The 15,803-nt window shown below is 34.8% G+C and overlaps 1 protein-coding gene across 1 annotated transcript; it reads right to left on the reverse strand.

Moving 5' to 3' along the window:
• Positions 1-2,329: 2,329 nt before the first annotated feature.
• On the reverse strand, positions 2,330-15,489 carry LOC143602905 (uncharacterized). Its single transcript, XM_077079873.1, has 12 exons — positions 15,369-15,489; positions 14,693-14,752; positions 14,441-14,629; positions 14,328-14,337; positions 14,202-14,214; positions 12,712-13,528; positions 6,132-6,198; positions 4,968-5,368; positions 4,636-4,860; positions 4,219-4,541; positions 2,743-2,802; positions 2,330-2,638 (listed from the first exon to the last, which is right to left on the reverse strand). Exons 1-12 carry the CDS (start codon positions 15,487-15,489, stop codon positions 2,330-2,332), a joined length of 2,595 nt encoding a protein of 864 aa, XP_076935988.1.
• Between the last annotated feature and the right edge of the window lie 314 nt (positions 15,490-15,803).

Below are 15,803 nucleotides of genomic sequence, written 5' to 3' on the forward strand. Positions count from 1 at the left end.
CAAGCAACATTTTTATACCATTTGTTGGTGCATTTTTTAAAAGCTTGCAATGGCAAAATCTTCAACAGTATAGAAATTTCAAGCTTCAAAATAACCCAAGAGATAAAAGACACTGATTTTTATAAATGAAAAAACAATCCTTAGAAAACTCATTACAATATCTAGTTGATGTAATTTAATTGTAAATTTTGGCTCCATCTTATACCTTCTTAGAGATTACTTTAGTTATAAAACATATTAGTACACAATTTTAATAATATGTTACTTGATTATTTGCTTATAGGCTTATAGCCACTTTTTAAGTGGTTTATTCCTGTAGTCTCGCACGCCATTAAGACTTATATTTCTACATCACCACTTTAATGATGGGTACGTCAAAATCAACCAATAAACACTACTGATTCTCATTAAATACTTTATATAATTTTTTATTATGCCTTGGCTTTTAGATTGTTGATTTTTTATACTTTCATATATGGCTGGCATATCGTGTATATATCCATACACGATATATCCATACACGATATATCCATACACGATAAGACACGAAATGTATATATCCATACACGATAAGACACGAACACGATATAACATGAACACGAAATGTGTATACCTGTACACGACACAAAAACTTATCGTGTACCTGTATCCAAAACACGAACATGAACCTGTTAATACCTGATATACACGATAAGACACGATAATACAGAATTAGAGCTTAAATCGATCCTATGACAATCAAATTATTCGTATTAACATAATTGGGAGTTTCGTAAGAATGTGACGGCTGAGAGAAAGTGAGAATGTTAGGATAACTTATAATTATATATATTTAATTATAAAAATCTAATCAGATACTTAACATGTACTTAACAGGTAAACATGTATTTTATCTGTTTAGACACGAAAATTAACAGGTAGATTCGTGTCTACCTGTTTAGTACACGAAACCTGTTAAGGCCTTACCTAGTACCTGTTAAAGTCGTGTAGGTACGTGTCGTGTATTCATGTATCGGGTATAAATTGCCAGCCCTACTTTGATAACTCTTATAGTTTAGTTGTAATTAAAGTCCTTTCTAATGTGGTGTAGTGGTAGGGAATTTGGGTTTCTCAATGGAGACCCAAGTTCAATTCTCACTTACAACACTTTGGGAGGACATTGGTGGCTCAATGAAGGAAGACTGGAATCTTTGTGATCTCCAGTTCGATCCTGAGGGTATCCAGGTTTTACCACCAGTGGGCCTTTGAGCGGGTGGACTTTCCTCGGCATTGGAGATAACTTGGAAGCGCTTAAGGGCTCCGTACGGCTGGGTTGGGCCAGCTAACGGTAACCTTTAGCCATTGGGTCACCCCGTACGGAGTACCTAGGCATTCTATGTTTGTTGGCCGTTCAAAAAAAATGTAATTAAAGAAAATTAAGCATGCACCGTTAAATAAAAACATGACAATATAAGTTAGAGCTGACAGAACTTATCGTGTTGTGTTAAATTTGTTGAACACAACACAACATGTTTTAACACGACTAGTATGAACACGACTTGTTTACCTGACCTGTTAAATTAGCGTTCTACAAGACACCATATGTTTTAACATGATAAACGTTTTAATAATGTGATAAAATAACCAACTTTTTTTATTCATATTATATAAATAATATATGATTATGTGATAAGTCTAGTGAGCTACATAATAATTAATTAAATACCCATAACTTATACATCCAAAAACGGGTTTATAAACATAATGTTCGGCCCATCCAAAATTAGTCAACATTGGGTTTTACAAACTCAATAAATGGACAAACCAAAATGATCAATAACTCATGGTCCAGCCACGGATCAACCATACGACAACTGTCTTAAAATATGCAATAACTTTTCTTTTCGTCTTGTCACCATTTCACGCTATAACATAAACAAATAGTGTTAAAAGCCTTAAAATCCACCATTTACATTTTACAACCAAAAATCATACCATCAATTACAACCAAAGTCTCAATAACAATCATATTACGTGTGAAAGTCATAAGAACGCTCAAAAGTTCAAAACAAACCAAAAAAGACAATGTTTGATGCTACAATTGAGTATCATAAAATCCTGGGTACCAAAATAATCAAGCTAAGCTGAATCCTTGAGATTGGTATGAAAGTGCTGATGAATGACAAACACAGTCTGCCCAAAAGGCAAACTCGTCTGCCAAAAGTAGGTGCGATTGACTGGAACAAAGGGAATGGTTGAGTATTTCCAAATGATGAACTTGTTCCTTGGGCTTCAGTACCGAAAACAAATGTTGATGTTGGCACCAAAAAGTTTGGTTGTTGTATGTTATTCATGTAAAAGCCATAATGAATATTCCCTTATCTCCTAGTTTATAGTCTTCCCATCTAAGTTCTTCATGACTTTTTTGTTTGTAAGCACACATAGCCGATATTGACACAAGTTCACCACCGTCGGCCTCATCAATTGTCTGAGCATAGAGAGTTACTCTTGTTCCCGCACGTTGTTGACTGGCTGGTGTTGTGCTAGTAGTCAAGTTCTCATCACTAAATGAAACCTTTTTGTGCGGATATTTCTTTGCAATCCGCTTTTGAGAATTCAACAAACATGATTTCCTCATGGGAGAAGGTTTTACATCGACCTATAAAGATTTAAACAAAAAAATGTAAGCTAATAATATGATTATAAGATATTAACTTTGTGCCATATATATGTGATTGACTGATTGTTATATAATCTACTTACTGGTGTTGCTGGTATAGTTCCTAAAGGACTTGTAATAGACTCTTGTGAAAGTGTCGGCCCCTGACTGCGAAACATGCCACATCAGCATTGAGAAATTATTGATGAAGTCATGAAACGAATAACGTATAAATAATGAGAGGTTTAATGAACACTGAAATATACGGTTGTGGAGAATTATCCTGACCAAAAACACTTGATGTGCAATCTGCCAACACAATAAGGTAATAACGAGGAGAAAATTATGGAAGAATTTAGAAACGGAATCTATGAAATTGTCAAGTATTGAATCACCTGATGATGCGACAAAGTCGAAACCGTCAGCATTCTGAGTTGGTTGAGTCGATGGGAAAGGCCTTGAAAGGGGGGGCTGTATATATTACCAACAAAAGTTAATAATATAATATAAACTTTGGACCACATACGTGATTGTTATATAATTTACTTACTCGTGTCGCTGGTAAAGCTCCAGAAGGCCTTGTAATAGACTGTTGCGAAAGTATCGGTCTCTCACCGTGAATCCTGCCACGTCAGCATTGAGAAATTATTGATGAAAGGAATAATGTATACATAATGAGAGGGTTAAAAGAACAGTTGCTGAAACATACGACTGTCGAGAAGTATCCTGACCAAAAATGCTTGATGTGTCACCTGTCAAGACAATAAGGTAACGATGAGGAGAAAATTAATCGAATAATTTCAAAACAGAATATATGAAATCGAAAAGTATTAAATCACCTGATGCCGTTTGTGGGGAAAAGCTAAAACCACCAGTATTCTGAGTTGGTTGAGTTGATTGAAAAGGCATTGAAAGTTATTAGTTATTAACAAATAGAGGTATTACAATTCCTGGTTTTATTAACAAATGCATGACAACTCTTTAAAACAATAAGAATAGTTTTTCAGATATAACCAATTCATTTTAGAATGGTTATGTCGACACGTTTAACATAACTCGAGTACAGGATTCATATATTAAACAGTAATGAGCATTGTATGCATTTACAAGTGGGTACATGTGAAGCACAAATGTAAAACATAACTGGCAAAATCAAATAAGCAGATGATAAAATCAAGTTATTGGCTAGTTGGCTACTGAAATAAAAAATGCCACAATGTGTATGCAAACAAAATCATCTGTAATGACTCGAGATAAAGAGATTGTAATTTCATTAGTTGACCAGTCGATCATGACCGGTAGACTAATTTTGGGCATATAAAGAAACACAAGACATAATCAAGTTTTTAGCTATTGAAAATTTGAAACTGAAAATGACACAATGTGTATGCAAATAAAATCATATGAGTTATTCTATTTGTACTATGTCTTACTTATGACCGGTAGATTATTTTGGAAATGTGATTATGCGTAAGCGGCATGATTAGACTCATCATACAGACTCAACATACTCTAATAACATTCATTAAATAATAATTAATCATCACATGTACAAAAAGAAGACTAACAAACGAACTCACAGTTTTCTGATCGACTCCCATGCTGTTCGTACTCTGCCCAAAAGGAAAACTTGTTTGCCCGGGAGTAGGTGTGACTGATTGCAACAAAGGTGGTGATTGAGTGCTTCCATTGTTAAAGCCAGTACCAAATGATGAAGTTGTTCCCGGGGCTTGAGTACTAAAAATAGACGTTGATGTTCCAAATGCGGATGAGCTTGGTCTACCAAAAGGGCAACCAGATGTTGTGATTCCAAACAAGGAAGTTGACAAAAACGCAGCAGCAAAATCCGAATAACAATTAACTGCCTTCCAAATTTCAGGAGGGTAGTCGAAGAGCGCGTTTCCTTCACCAGAAGATAAAACAATAAAATAAAATAAAAAATCATGAAATCAAAATATAAAAAAGGCGGTAAGTGAGAACTCCTAATGATTTATTACCTTTGTCTCCTAATTTATAATCCGCCCATCTAAGTTCTTCCAGACTTTTCTGGCTGTATGCAGGCATTGCGGATATTGACTTGACTTTACTAGTAGGAGAAGCACTATTGTGGTAGTCATCTGTCGGAGCATAAGTAGTTACTCGAGTTCCCTCACGTAGTCGACCATGGAAAGATGGTTGACCAAACCCATGGCTCCAAAATGACGGAGCTGGCGTCTGGGTTCCTGCATGTTTGTGTATAGTAACAAAGTTTTAGCAAAGTAAACATGAGTAAGATTATTAGTTCGGGAACAAAAAATTAGCTATTTACCAAATGGGAAGCGAGTCATACCATATGGGCTGCTTTCAAATGGATTAGTAGATGGACTGCTTCCAAATGGATTAGTAGGTGGACTGCTTCCAAATGGATTAGTAGGTGGACACCCAAAAGCTGGTGTACTAGAAGCACCAAATGCAGGAGTGCTTGATGCACCAAATGCAGAGCCTGTGTTACCAAATGCTGGTGTGCATGTTGCACCGAACACAGGGGTGCTCGAGGCACCAAATGCAGGAGTGCTTGATGCACCAAAAACCGGAGTGCTTGAACCAAAAACCAAGGTGCCAAATTCAGAGCCTGTGTTACCAAATGCTGGTGTGCTTGTGGCACCAAACGCAGGGGTGCTCGAGGCACCAAATGCTGGTGTGCTTGTAGAACCGAACGCAGAGGTGCTTGAGGCACCAAATGCTGGTGTGCTAGAAGCACCAAAAGCAGGTCGTGATTGCTGCTGAAATGAGCTTCCAGATGGACTTGACTGTGTAGTAGATCCAAAGCCACCACCACTTGCAGGCTTCTGCACAGCCATAGATGAACCTGCAAAATGAGGAATTGATGAATAAGATAAGAAGTTCAAATCAAACTTCATAATATATAGAGCATGAGAATATTACAATCAAAACAAATATATGAAACCGATGTGATCATAGTCGAAAGACATACACGTCATGAACCAAAATCAGGAACCTTAATGAGATGATAAAAAAAACAAGTAAAATCAAGAAAGTCTATTAAGAAAAGTAATTGTTTAAATAGTGAGTAGCCATTTTTTTGTTTTTTTGTTTTTGAAGTATGAACTTCAGAAGTTGCTACAAGGGATATTATACTCTGGTGTTGCTACATGACTAAAATATGCAAAATGTGTCAGCCACCAAATTTGAATCACACTCAAGTAATAATGCCTATAAAATACTCGTAGTATAATAATGAATCCATAAACAAGATTTTGAGCCATTGTCAACCAAAATTCACATGCTCAACAAAACCAATACTATATATATATAAGTGATTACTGGTATCCAAATCAATCACACCAGAACATATACACAACATACTTAAGATATTCTTTACATAACGAACACTTATTATTGACCAAGTTAAAGCCATAATGAGTGCAATACTTGGATATTTAACTTACAACGTGCCGATAAGTCATAAGTGTGCTTACCAGCAAAAGAAGACGATGAAGCACCAACGACTGGGCTTGACGAAGCTCCAGAAGCAGGCATTGAACTCCCAACCGCAGGGGCTAACGAGGTACCGGAACCAAACACACCAGTCGACATTCCACCAAAATTTAAACTCCCTGTTTGAGACATACTACCAAATAGTTTCGCAGCAAGCTGGAATATTGTTTTTTGGATTGCTGTTCTGCCTGTTTAAAAAATCAGAACAGTTAGATACACAAAGTTGCTGAACATAAATAAAATAAATATACACTTCATAGTGACACATTCCAAGAATCAGGCATACATTATCTAGTACCACCAAGCATAGATTCAAACATCTAACACAGTCAGCATGACATGCATGCCAACAAGTATGTTTCAATATTCACATTCAAATTGATTATTAATAGTATCATACATATATATAATATGCATGGATCTTAATAAATCAATGTGTCATCCTCATATATGAAAACACATGCTATATCTAACACCTCTATATATACTCAAAACATATAGTACTGACATAAAATTTTAGTAGAGAGGATGTCTTACTTTAATGCTTCAATTGACATGGCGTTTAGGCTTATAAACGAACCGAAGAACATGAACATGAATGTGAACATGGGCATGTTTGTGTTTGTTCATTTAACTTTAACTGATCACGAACATATAATCGAACAGATTTTTGGTTCATTAAGAAAATGGGCATGCTCATGTTCGTTTGTTTTAAACCTAAACACACAGTTCATGAACATAAACAAACAAACTTAAAAGAACATAAACGAGCCCCTTTTATGTTTACATTTTATAGATATATATATAGCTAGTTATGTATTTATTAATGAAGGAACAAAACACGTGTTCATGTTAACCTGATATTGATCAAAAAAAGAGCACAAAGAAACTTACTATTACTTCACACTAACCCTACCTTTGTAAACACGTAAATCACAAATCATCTAGGGTAAATAATAAATAATATAAATAACAAGGGTTAAAAAAACTTACAAATACGTATCAGAATGTGAATGAATCAGCAATCCGCGTGTGTTGAATCCGAAATATGAATTAGTATTCTACGACGGATTAACGACGAAGAGAAGAGACAAGAGGTGATGATGATGATGATGTAATGTAAAGTAACCGTTTCGATTATTATATTAGGGTAACTTTTTTATTATAATTATACTTTTTAACTTCTTATAGGGTAGGGAGGTAGAATTAGCTTAAGCCACAAGCTAATTTTACTATATTATTATTATTCGAACGTTTTGTTATTCCGGTTGTTGTTATTATTCGAACCTTTTGGTTCGTTTAATCTTAATTGTTTTGTTGAAGATGTTGACATGAAGTCTTTTAAGTTTGTATTTTGTATTCTTAGAGTATCCAGAACGCTTACTTTGAGGGTGCTCGTCCATCTAGGTGGCAAGAGGAGAAGAAGGACTTAGCGTACGTGTTTGTGAAGGTTTGGTATCATGGAAGAAAGTATGGGTTTTTGAGAAAATTTTGGAGTCTAATGTGACGTTCATGTCTCAGTCTGTGAAGGTCCAGCGTCGTTGTGGATGCTCTTATTATAATTTGTTGAGTTAGTTACATAAATGATCGTTGTAGTTTTGCATAGCTAACATTTTTATGATTTAAGTGTTAAAAGTTGCAAGTTTGGATTACGTAGTTTCAATTTCGTAGTACATTTTGGGGCCAAAACTAACTTTTGTTGGAAAAAAAAATCTATTTGTTTTGTAAAAAATGATCAAATACTCTTTTGAACAACTAATTATGTATATAACTCAAAAATGGTACCTACATGAACATTTACACATAAACATAAAATATAAAATGTAGTTAAAGGATATTTTGGTAATTTCATCCTTATTTAACATATAGTTACCAAAACTTAGTGTTAACCCCATAATTGCTATAAAATTAAAACCACGTAACTCAATCATTCAATTTCAACTTATGAAACCTAAAACCTAAGGTGTGACTTGAATCAAACTACATGGACGATTAATGTAAGTTAACTTTAATTTGTTTTTTAAGTGATTTATTGTTAAATTTTCCACGAATAAACATATTATATTTATTTTATGTTTCAGAGTCTCGTTTAATCATTAAACGAGGGAAGGGGAGAGAAAAGAAATTAGGAAAGAAAAGAAATGAGATAAAAAGTTTTTTTTTTGTGTTTCCGAGTTTAATGAGAATGAAAGGAAAATCAAGGAATTTAAATATTTTATGTGTTCCTGAGTTAAAAGGAAAAGAAAAGAAGGTTATAATTTTACTATTATATCTTTTAAGTAAAAACTAAAATAAAATTAGTTTTGAGAGTAATTTAGTAATTGATAGGATTTTCTCTCATAATCTCTTCAATTTAGGAGGATGAATATTTGTTTAAATTTTCTAGTATTTTCCCTTCTCTCCTCTCTCATTCTCTCCTTAAAAAAACTCTGGAACATGATATTTTAACATTTTCTTCTCGTTTCCTTCCTCGGGAAAAGTTAAAATACAAAGGGAGACAAAAATGAGAAGGGTGAAAAGGATTTATGGTCACACAAAAATCCCCTAAAAAAATTTCAAAAAATTAATTAAAAAAATCATAACAAAATATAAATAAAAAAACAAAAATGTTTCCCTCATCATTCTCATTCAAAAAAAAACGAAAAGACACAATGCAGAGACAAAAGATACAATAACGAAAATGAACAAAAAATATAATTATAATCAAGGTTGTAAAAGTCGTTAGGCGGTCCTAGGCGGTCGACAAGGGAGTTGTAAGTACTCGGGAGTAGTCGGGATTACTTGGAAAATACCTACGGAGTACTCGGCCAAGGCGGGGAGTACTCGATCTAGGCGGGGAGTAATCGGAGAGTACTCGGCAGCCTACTCGGGAGTTTTACAACATTGATTATAATGAAAAAAAAGACACAATAAATCGCAAAATATAACACAATGCCGAACAAAATATAACACAATGTTGACTAATATAACACAATATCAAGAAAAAAAGACACAATGTCAAGGAAAAAAGACACAATCAATGACGAAAATAAACACAAAACATAATGATAAACACAAAGACCCAATTGTCTTTTTCACTCAACATTGAGTCTTTTTCGATTTTTTTTTATATTTTTTTTAGAACAAGGAAGACGGTAGAAACATTTTTGTGCTTTTACTTTTTTTGTTATTTTATTAAATTTTGAGTTATGATTTTTTATTTATTTATTTTAATTTTTTCTGAATGTTTTTTTGTGTGGCTATAAATCCTTCTCATCATTCTCATTTTTGTCTCTCTTTGTAGAATAACTCAGACAATAATCGCCAGTGCAGTTTGACACCAAATAAACGAGTCAAGCAAATTTTCATACCACTTTAATGACTATTTGATATGTTATTAGTAATTCACATTTTACATTGACGTTTACAAGAACATTACGTCACTTAATGTTAATGTTAACAAGGCATTTCACATTGAAGTTACAATATATATTAAGTTACTTTATGCTAAATGTTAAACAAGACATAAGTGGTTTTCAGAATGAGTCAACCTTGGGTTTTACAAACCATATAGATGGACAAACCAAAATGGTCAACAATTTATGGTCCGACCGCTGATCAACCACACGGCAACTGTCGTAAATCATGCGATACTTTTTCGTTGTTGTCACCATTTCACGCTAATACTCTTAAAGCTTTAAATCATACCGCCATTTACAACTAAAAATCATACCATCATTTACAACCAAAGTCTCAATAACAATCATATTACGTGTGGAAGTCACATCAAAACAAAACAAGTTCAATCCTTGTGATTGGTATAAAACTATAAAAGTGCTGATGAATGACAACTACATGCTGCCCAAAAGGAGAACTTGTCTACCCAAAAGTAGGCACGGATGGTTGAGTATTTCCAAATGATGAACTTGTTCCTTGGGCTTCAGTACCAAAATCAAATGTTGATGTTGGCACAAAAGGGTTTAGATGTTGTCATTGTTGTGTGTTGTTCATGTTAAAGTCACAATGAATATAAACTTTGTATCCTAATTGATAATCTTCCCATCTGAGTTCTTCATGACTTTTTTCGTTGTATGCACACATTGCTGATATTGACATAATTAGTTTACCGCCGTCTTCCTCACTTGTCATAGCATAAAGAGTTACTCTAGTTCCCGCACGCTTTTGACCTCCAAAAGGTATTTGACCAAATGCTGGTGTTGTGCTAGTAGTCTCTTTCGCATTGCTAAATGTAAACTTTATGTCCGGATATTTCTGTGCAATCTGCTGTAGAGTATTCAACAAACATGATTTCATCATAGCAGAAGGTTTGTCATCGACCTATAAAGATTAAAAAATATGTAAGCTAATAATATGATATTAACTATGTACCATATATGTTATTGTTACATAATTTACTTACTGGCATTGTTGGTAAAGTTCCAAAAGGACTTTTATCAGACTGTTGTGAAAGCGTTGAGCTCTGACCGCCAAACCTGCCACATCATCATTGAGAAGTCATTGATGAAACGAATAATGCATACAACGAGAGGGCTAAAAGAACAGTGGCTGAAACATACGGTCGTTGAAAAATAACCTGACCAAAATTGCTTGATGTCGGGCTCTGACTGTGAAATCTGCCACATCAGCATAAAAAAATTATTGATGAAATGAACAAAGCATACATAATGAGAGGGTTAAAAGAACAGTGGCTGAAACATACGGATGCCGAGAAAGATCCTGAACAAAAATGCTTGATGTCTGGCTCTGACCGCAATACCTGTCACATCAGCATTGAAAATTTATTGATTATAATGCATACATAACGAGAGGGTTAAAAGATCAGCGGCTGAAACATACGGTTGTGCAGAAACATCCTGACCAAAAATGGTTGATGTGCAGAAACCACCAGTAGTCTGAATTGGTCGAGTCGATTGAAAAGGCTGCATATATAACCAACAAAAGTTAATAGTTATTAACAAATAGTAGTATTAACAAATCCTGGTTTTATTAACAAATGCATGACAACTCTTTAAAAAGATAAGAACAATTTTTCAGATATAAACAAGTTATTTTAGAATGGTTATCATAGAAGTAAAAAGAAAAACATGTCATCAAGTACAGGATTCATATATTTTAAACAATTGTGAACATTGTATGCATTTACAAGTGGGTACATGTGAAACACAAATATAAAACATAACAGTATAAATAAGCAGATGATAAAATCAAGTTATTAGCTAATGAAACCAAAAATATCAATGTGTATTTAAAAGATTCATATAAAATAATTCCAATGAATGAAGCGTGTATATTAAAAATACACTAAATGGCGATAGAAGTGTTACAAGTCTATGTTTTATTCGCAAATACATGATAACTCGTTAAAAAGACAAAAACAATTATGGAAGTAAAAGAATATGCCAATGCCTTTGACATCATTGAGTGCTGTTGAATAATTTACAAGTGGATATATATGAAACACAAGTACAAAACATAACCAATAAAAGGACATAGTTATGTGATGGTTTGTATAATAATTAATAAATATATAAAAAGAAAAAGATATAATCAAGTTTAGCTATTAAAATTGAATATGAAACAATGTGTATGCAAATAAAATCATCTGTTAAATATTTATTCTGTTTGTACTCTGTCTTACTTATGACCGGTAGATTACTTTTGGACATGTGGTTATGCGTAAGCGGCATGATTAGACTCATACAGACTCAACATACTCTAAAAATATTATTATTAAATAATAAAAAAAGTTAATCACAGGTACAAAAAGAACACTAACAAAAGGAACTCACCGTTTTCTGATCGACTTCCATGCTGCTCGGCTCTCCACCAAAAGGAAAACTTGTTTGCCCGAGAGTAGGTGTTGGTGACTGGAACAAAGATGATGATTGAGTGCTTCCATTGTTAAAGCCAGTACCAAATAATGAAGTTGTTCCCTGGGCTCGAGTACCAAAAATAGGCGTTGATGGTCCAAATGCATATGAATTCGGTCTACAATAAGGACAACCGAATGCTGCAGATCTAAACTTGGAAGTTGACCCAAACGCAACAAAAAAAGCCGAAGAACCCAAAGCTACATTCCAAAATACAGGAGGGTAGTGGAAGAGCGCGTCTCCTAAAAATAAAAATCAAAGAAAACATAATGAAATCAATAAAAAAAAGTGGTAAGAGAGAAACCATAATGATTATTACCATTGTCTCCTAATTTATAATCCTCCCATCTAAGTTCTTCCTGACTCTTCTGTTTGTATGTAGGCATTGCTGATATTGACTTCAGTTTACCAGGAGGAAAGACACTATAGTCGCAGTTATCTGTAGTCTGTGCATAAGTAGTTACTCGAGTTCCCTCACGTAGTTGACCTCGAAAAGATGGTTGACCAAACCCATGGCTCCAAAATGACGGGGCTGACGTCTGGGGTCCTGCATGTTTGTGTATAGTAACAAAGTTTTAGCAAAGTAAACATAAGTTAGATTATTAATTCGGTAACAAATCATTAGATATGTACCAAATGGGAAGTGAATAGCACCAAATGGGCTGCATCCAAATGCAGAAGTTGATTGACCATAAGCTGGAGCACTTGAAACCCCAAAATCCAGAGTTCTTGAACCAAATGCAGAGCCTGTGTTACCAAATACTGGCATGCTTGAAGTACCGAATGCAGAGGTGCTTATTGCACCAAACGCAGTGGTGCTTGAGGCCCCAAATGCTGGTGTACCAGAAGCACCAAAAGCAGGTTGCGATTGACCATAAGTTGGAACACTTGAAGCCCCAAAAGCTGGAGTACTTGCAACACCAAAATCCGGAGTGCTTGAACCAAAAACCGAGGTACCAAATGCAGAGCCTGTGTTACCAAATGCTGGTGTGCTTGTAGCACCGAATGCAGAGGTGCTTGTGGCAGAAAATGCAGGAGTGCTTGGTGCACCAAAAGCTGGAGTACTAGAAGCATCAAAATCCAGAGTGCTTGAACCGAAAACCGGGGTGCCAAATGCAGAGCCTGTGTTACCAAATGCTGGTGTGCTAGAAGCACCAAGTGCAGGAGTGCTTGGTGCACCAAAAGAAAGAGAACTAGAAGCACCAAAAGCCGGAGTGCTTGAACCAATAACCGAGGTACCAAATGCTGGAGTGTTTGGTGCACCAAAAGACGGAGAACTAGAAGCACCGAACGCAGAGGTGCTTGTGGCACCAAACGCAGGGGTGCTAGAAGCACCAAATGCTGGTGTGCTAGAAGCACTAAAATCAGGTTGTGATTGCTGCTGAAATGAGCTTCCAAATGGACTTGATTGTGTAGTGGATCCAAAGCCACCACCACTTGAAGGCTTCGACCAAACCGAAGATGAACCTGCAAAATGAGGAATTAATGAATAAGATAAGAAGGCCAAATCAACCTTCATAATCTACAGAGCATGAGAATATTACAATAAAAAAGAAATATGAAACAAACTGACGTGATCAGTAGTCAAGAGACATCCACATCAAGAACCAAAATCACGAACCTTTATGAGATGATAAAAAAACAAGCAAAATCAAGAAAGCCTAGGAAAAGTAACTGTTTAAATGGTTGGTAGCCAAATTTTTTTGTTTATTAAGAATGAACTTCAACAGTGGTTACAAGGGATATTATGCTCTATTGTCACCACATTACTATATATATGCACAATGTGTCAGACACCCATAGTTGTTAATAGTGAATATCAGACAATAGCGACAAGCTACATATACACTACGTAGCAATAGCAATGAAATAGCGGGCGCTAATTTATGTTTAGCGATACACTAGAAAAAAAATTAAGAAATATTTTATATGTATATTATATCCATATACACTGTTTTTATACGTATATTTAATTAAAAAAAACTAAAATCCTGCTATTTTATAGGTATATTTATCAGTTATCACTATATATATTAAATAAAAAAAACCTAAAATCCCACCATTCATATCGCTAATGCTAATATTTATATTACCATTTATATTTTATAGACAGCAAAACCCTAATGCTCCGCTAATCACTATATCGCTCGCTATGAGCGCTGTTAACAACAGGAAAGACACCAAATGTGAATCACATTCAAGTAATACCTATAATATAGTATAAATATAATGAATCTATAAACAAGATTTTGAGCCTTTGTCAAGCTGAATGTAAATATTAGTATCCCAACAAATTACACCAGAACATCTACACAACATACTCAAGATATTCTTCACATAACCAACATTAATATTAAAGACCAAGTTAAAGCCATAATGAGTGCAATACTTGGAGATTAAACTTAGAACGTGTCGATAAGTCATATGTACTTACCAGCCAAAGGTGGAGTGCTTGATGCACCAGAAGCTGGTGTGCTGGAAACACCAAATGCAGGAGTGCTTGATGCAGCAGAAGGCGGAGTAATAGACGCACCAAAAGCCGGAGTGCTTGAACCATTAACCGAGGTGCCAAATGCTGGTTTGCTTGTAGAACCAAACGCAGAGGTGCTTGAGGCACCAAATGCTGGTGTGCTAGAAGCACCAAAAGCAGGTTGTGATTGCTACTGAAATGAGCTTCCAAATGGACTTGATTGTGTAGTGGATCCAAAGCCACCACTTGCAGGGTTCAGCCAACCCACAAGTGAATCTGCAAAATGATAAGATAAGAAGGTCAAATCAGACTTCATAATCTATAGAGCATGAGAATATTACAATCAAAAAAATATGAAACAAACTAATGTGATCATAATCAAGAGACATCAACATCAAGACCCAAAATCAGGAACCTTAATGAGATGATCTAAAAAAAAGTAAAATCAAGAAAGCCTAAGATCAGTAATTGTTTAAATGATGAGTTGCCATTTTTTTTGTTTATTAAGTATGAACTTAAGTAGTTGTTATAAGGGATATTATACTCTATTGTTACTACATAACTAAAATATGAACAATGTGTCAGCCACCAAATGTGAATCACAACACAAGTAATACCACCTATAAAATAGTATAAATAATGAATCCACAAACAAGATTTTGAACCATTGTCAACCAAAATTTGCATGCTCAACAAAACCACCACTAAAATGGTTTGTACAAAACACTTGATGACTAGCATCCTAACCAATCACACCAGAACATCTACACAACATATTTAAGATATTTTTTCACATGACCAACATTAATATTAAAAACCAAGTTAAAGCCATAATGGGTGCAATACTTGGATATTAAATTACAGCATGTCAATAAGTCATAAGTGGGCTTACCATCAAAAGTAAACAATGAAGCACCAACGGCTGGGCTTGATGAAGCTCCAGAAGCAGGCATTGAACTCCCAAACACACCGATTGACATTCCACCAAAATTTAAATTCCTTGTTTGAGACATACTACTAAATAGTTTCACAGAAAGCCAGAGTTTTTTGGATTGCTGTTCCACCCAAACGCTGCTTAAAAGACCGGAACAGTTAGATCCACAAAGTTGCTGATCATAAATAAAATAAATATACACTTCATAGTGACAAATTACAAGAATCAGGCATACAATATCCAGCACCACCAAGCATAGATCCAAATATTTAATACAGTCAGCATGATGCAAAATGACATTTATATGTCAACAAGTATGCTTCAAACTTCACATTCAAAATTGATTATTAACACTATCATATATGCATAGATCTTAATAAATCAATGTGCCAC

This window comes from Bidens hawaiensis, unplaced genomic scaffold (assembly GCF_021521415.1).
Source record: "Bidens hawaiensis isolate Kalapana, Puna unplaced genomic scaffold, B.hawaiensis_p1.1 tig00060062_1, whole genome shotgun sequence".
Taxonomy (NCBI): Eukaryota; Viridiplantae; Streptophyta; class Magnoliopsida; order Asterales; family Asteraceae; genus Bidens; species Bidens hawaiensis.

Coding starts and splice junctions, on each gene's coding strand:
- LOC143602905 (XM_077079873.1), bottom strand. CDS start 15,489: ATGTCTCAAACAAGGAATTTAAATTTTGGTGGAATGTCAATCGGTGTG. Junction 2,803..4,218: donor TGGGAGTCGATCAGAAAACT/GTGAGTTCGTTT, acceptor TTTCGCAGTCAG/GGGCCGACACTTTCACAAGA. Junction 2,639..2,742: donor GAACTATACCAGCAACACCA/GTAAGTAGATTA, acceptor AAATCTTTATAG/GTCGATGTAAAACCTTCTCC.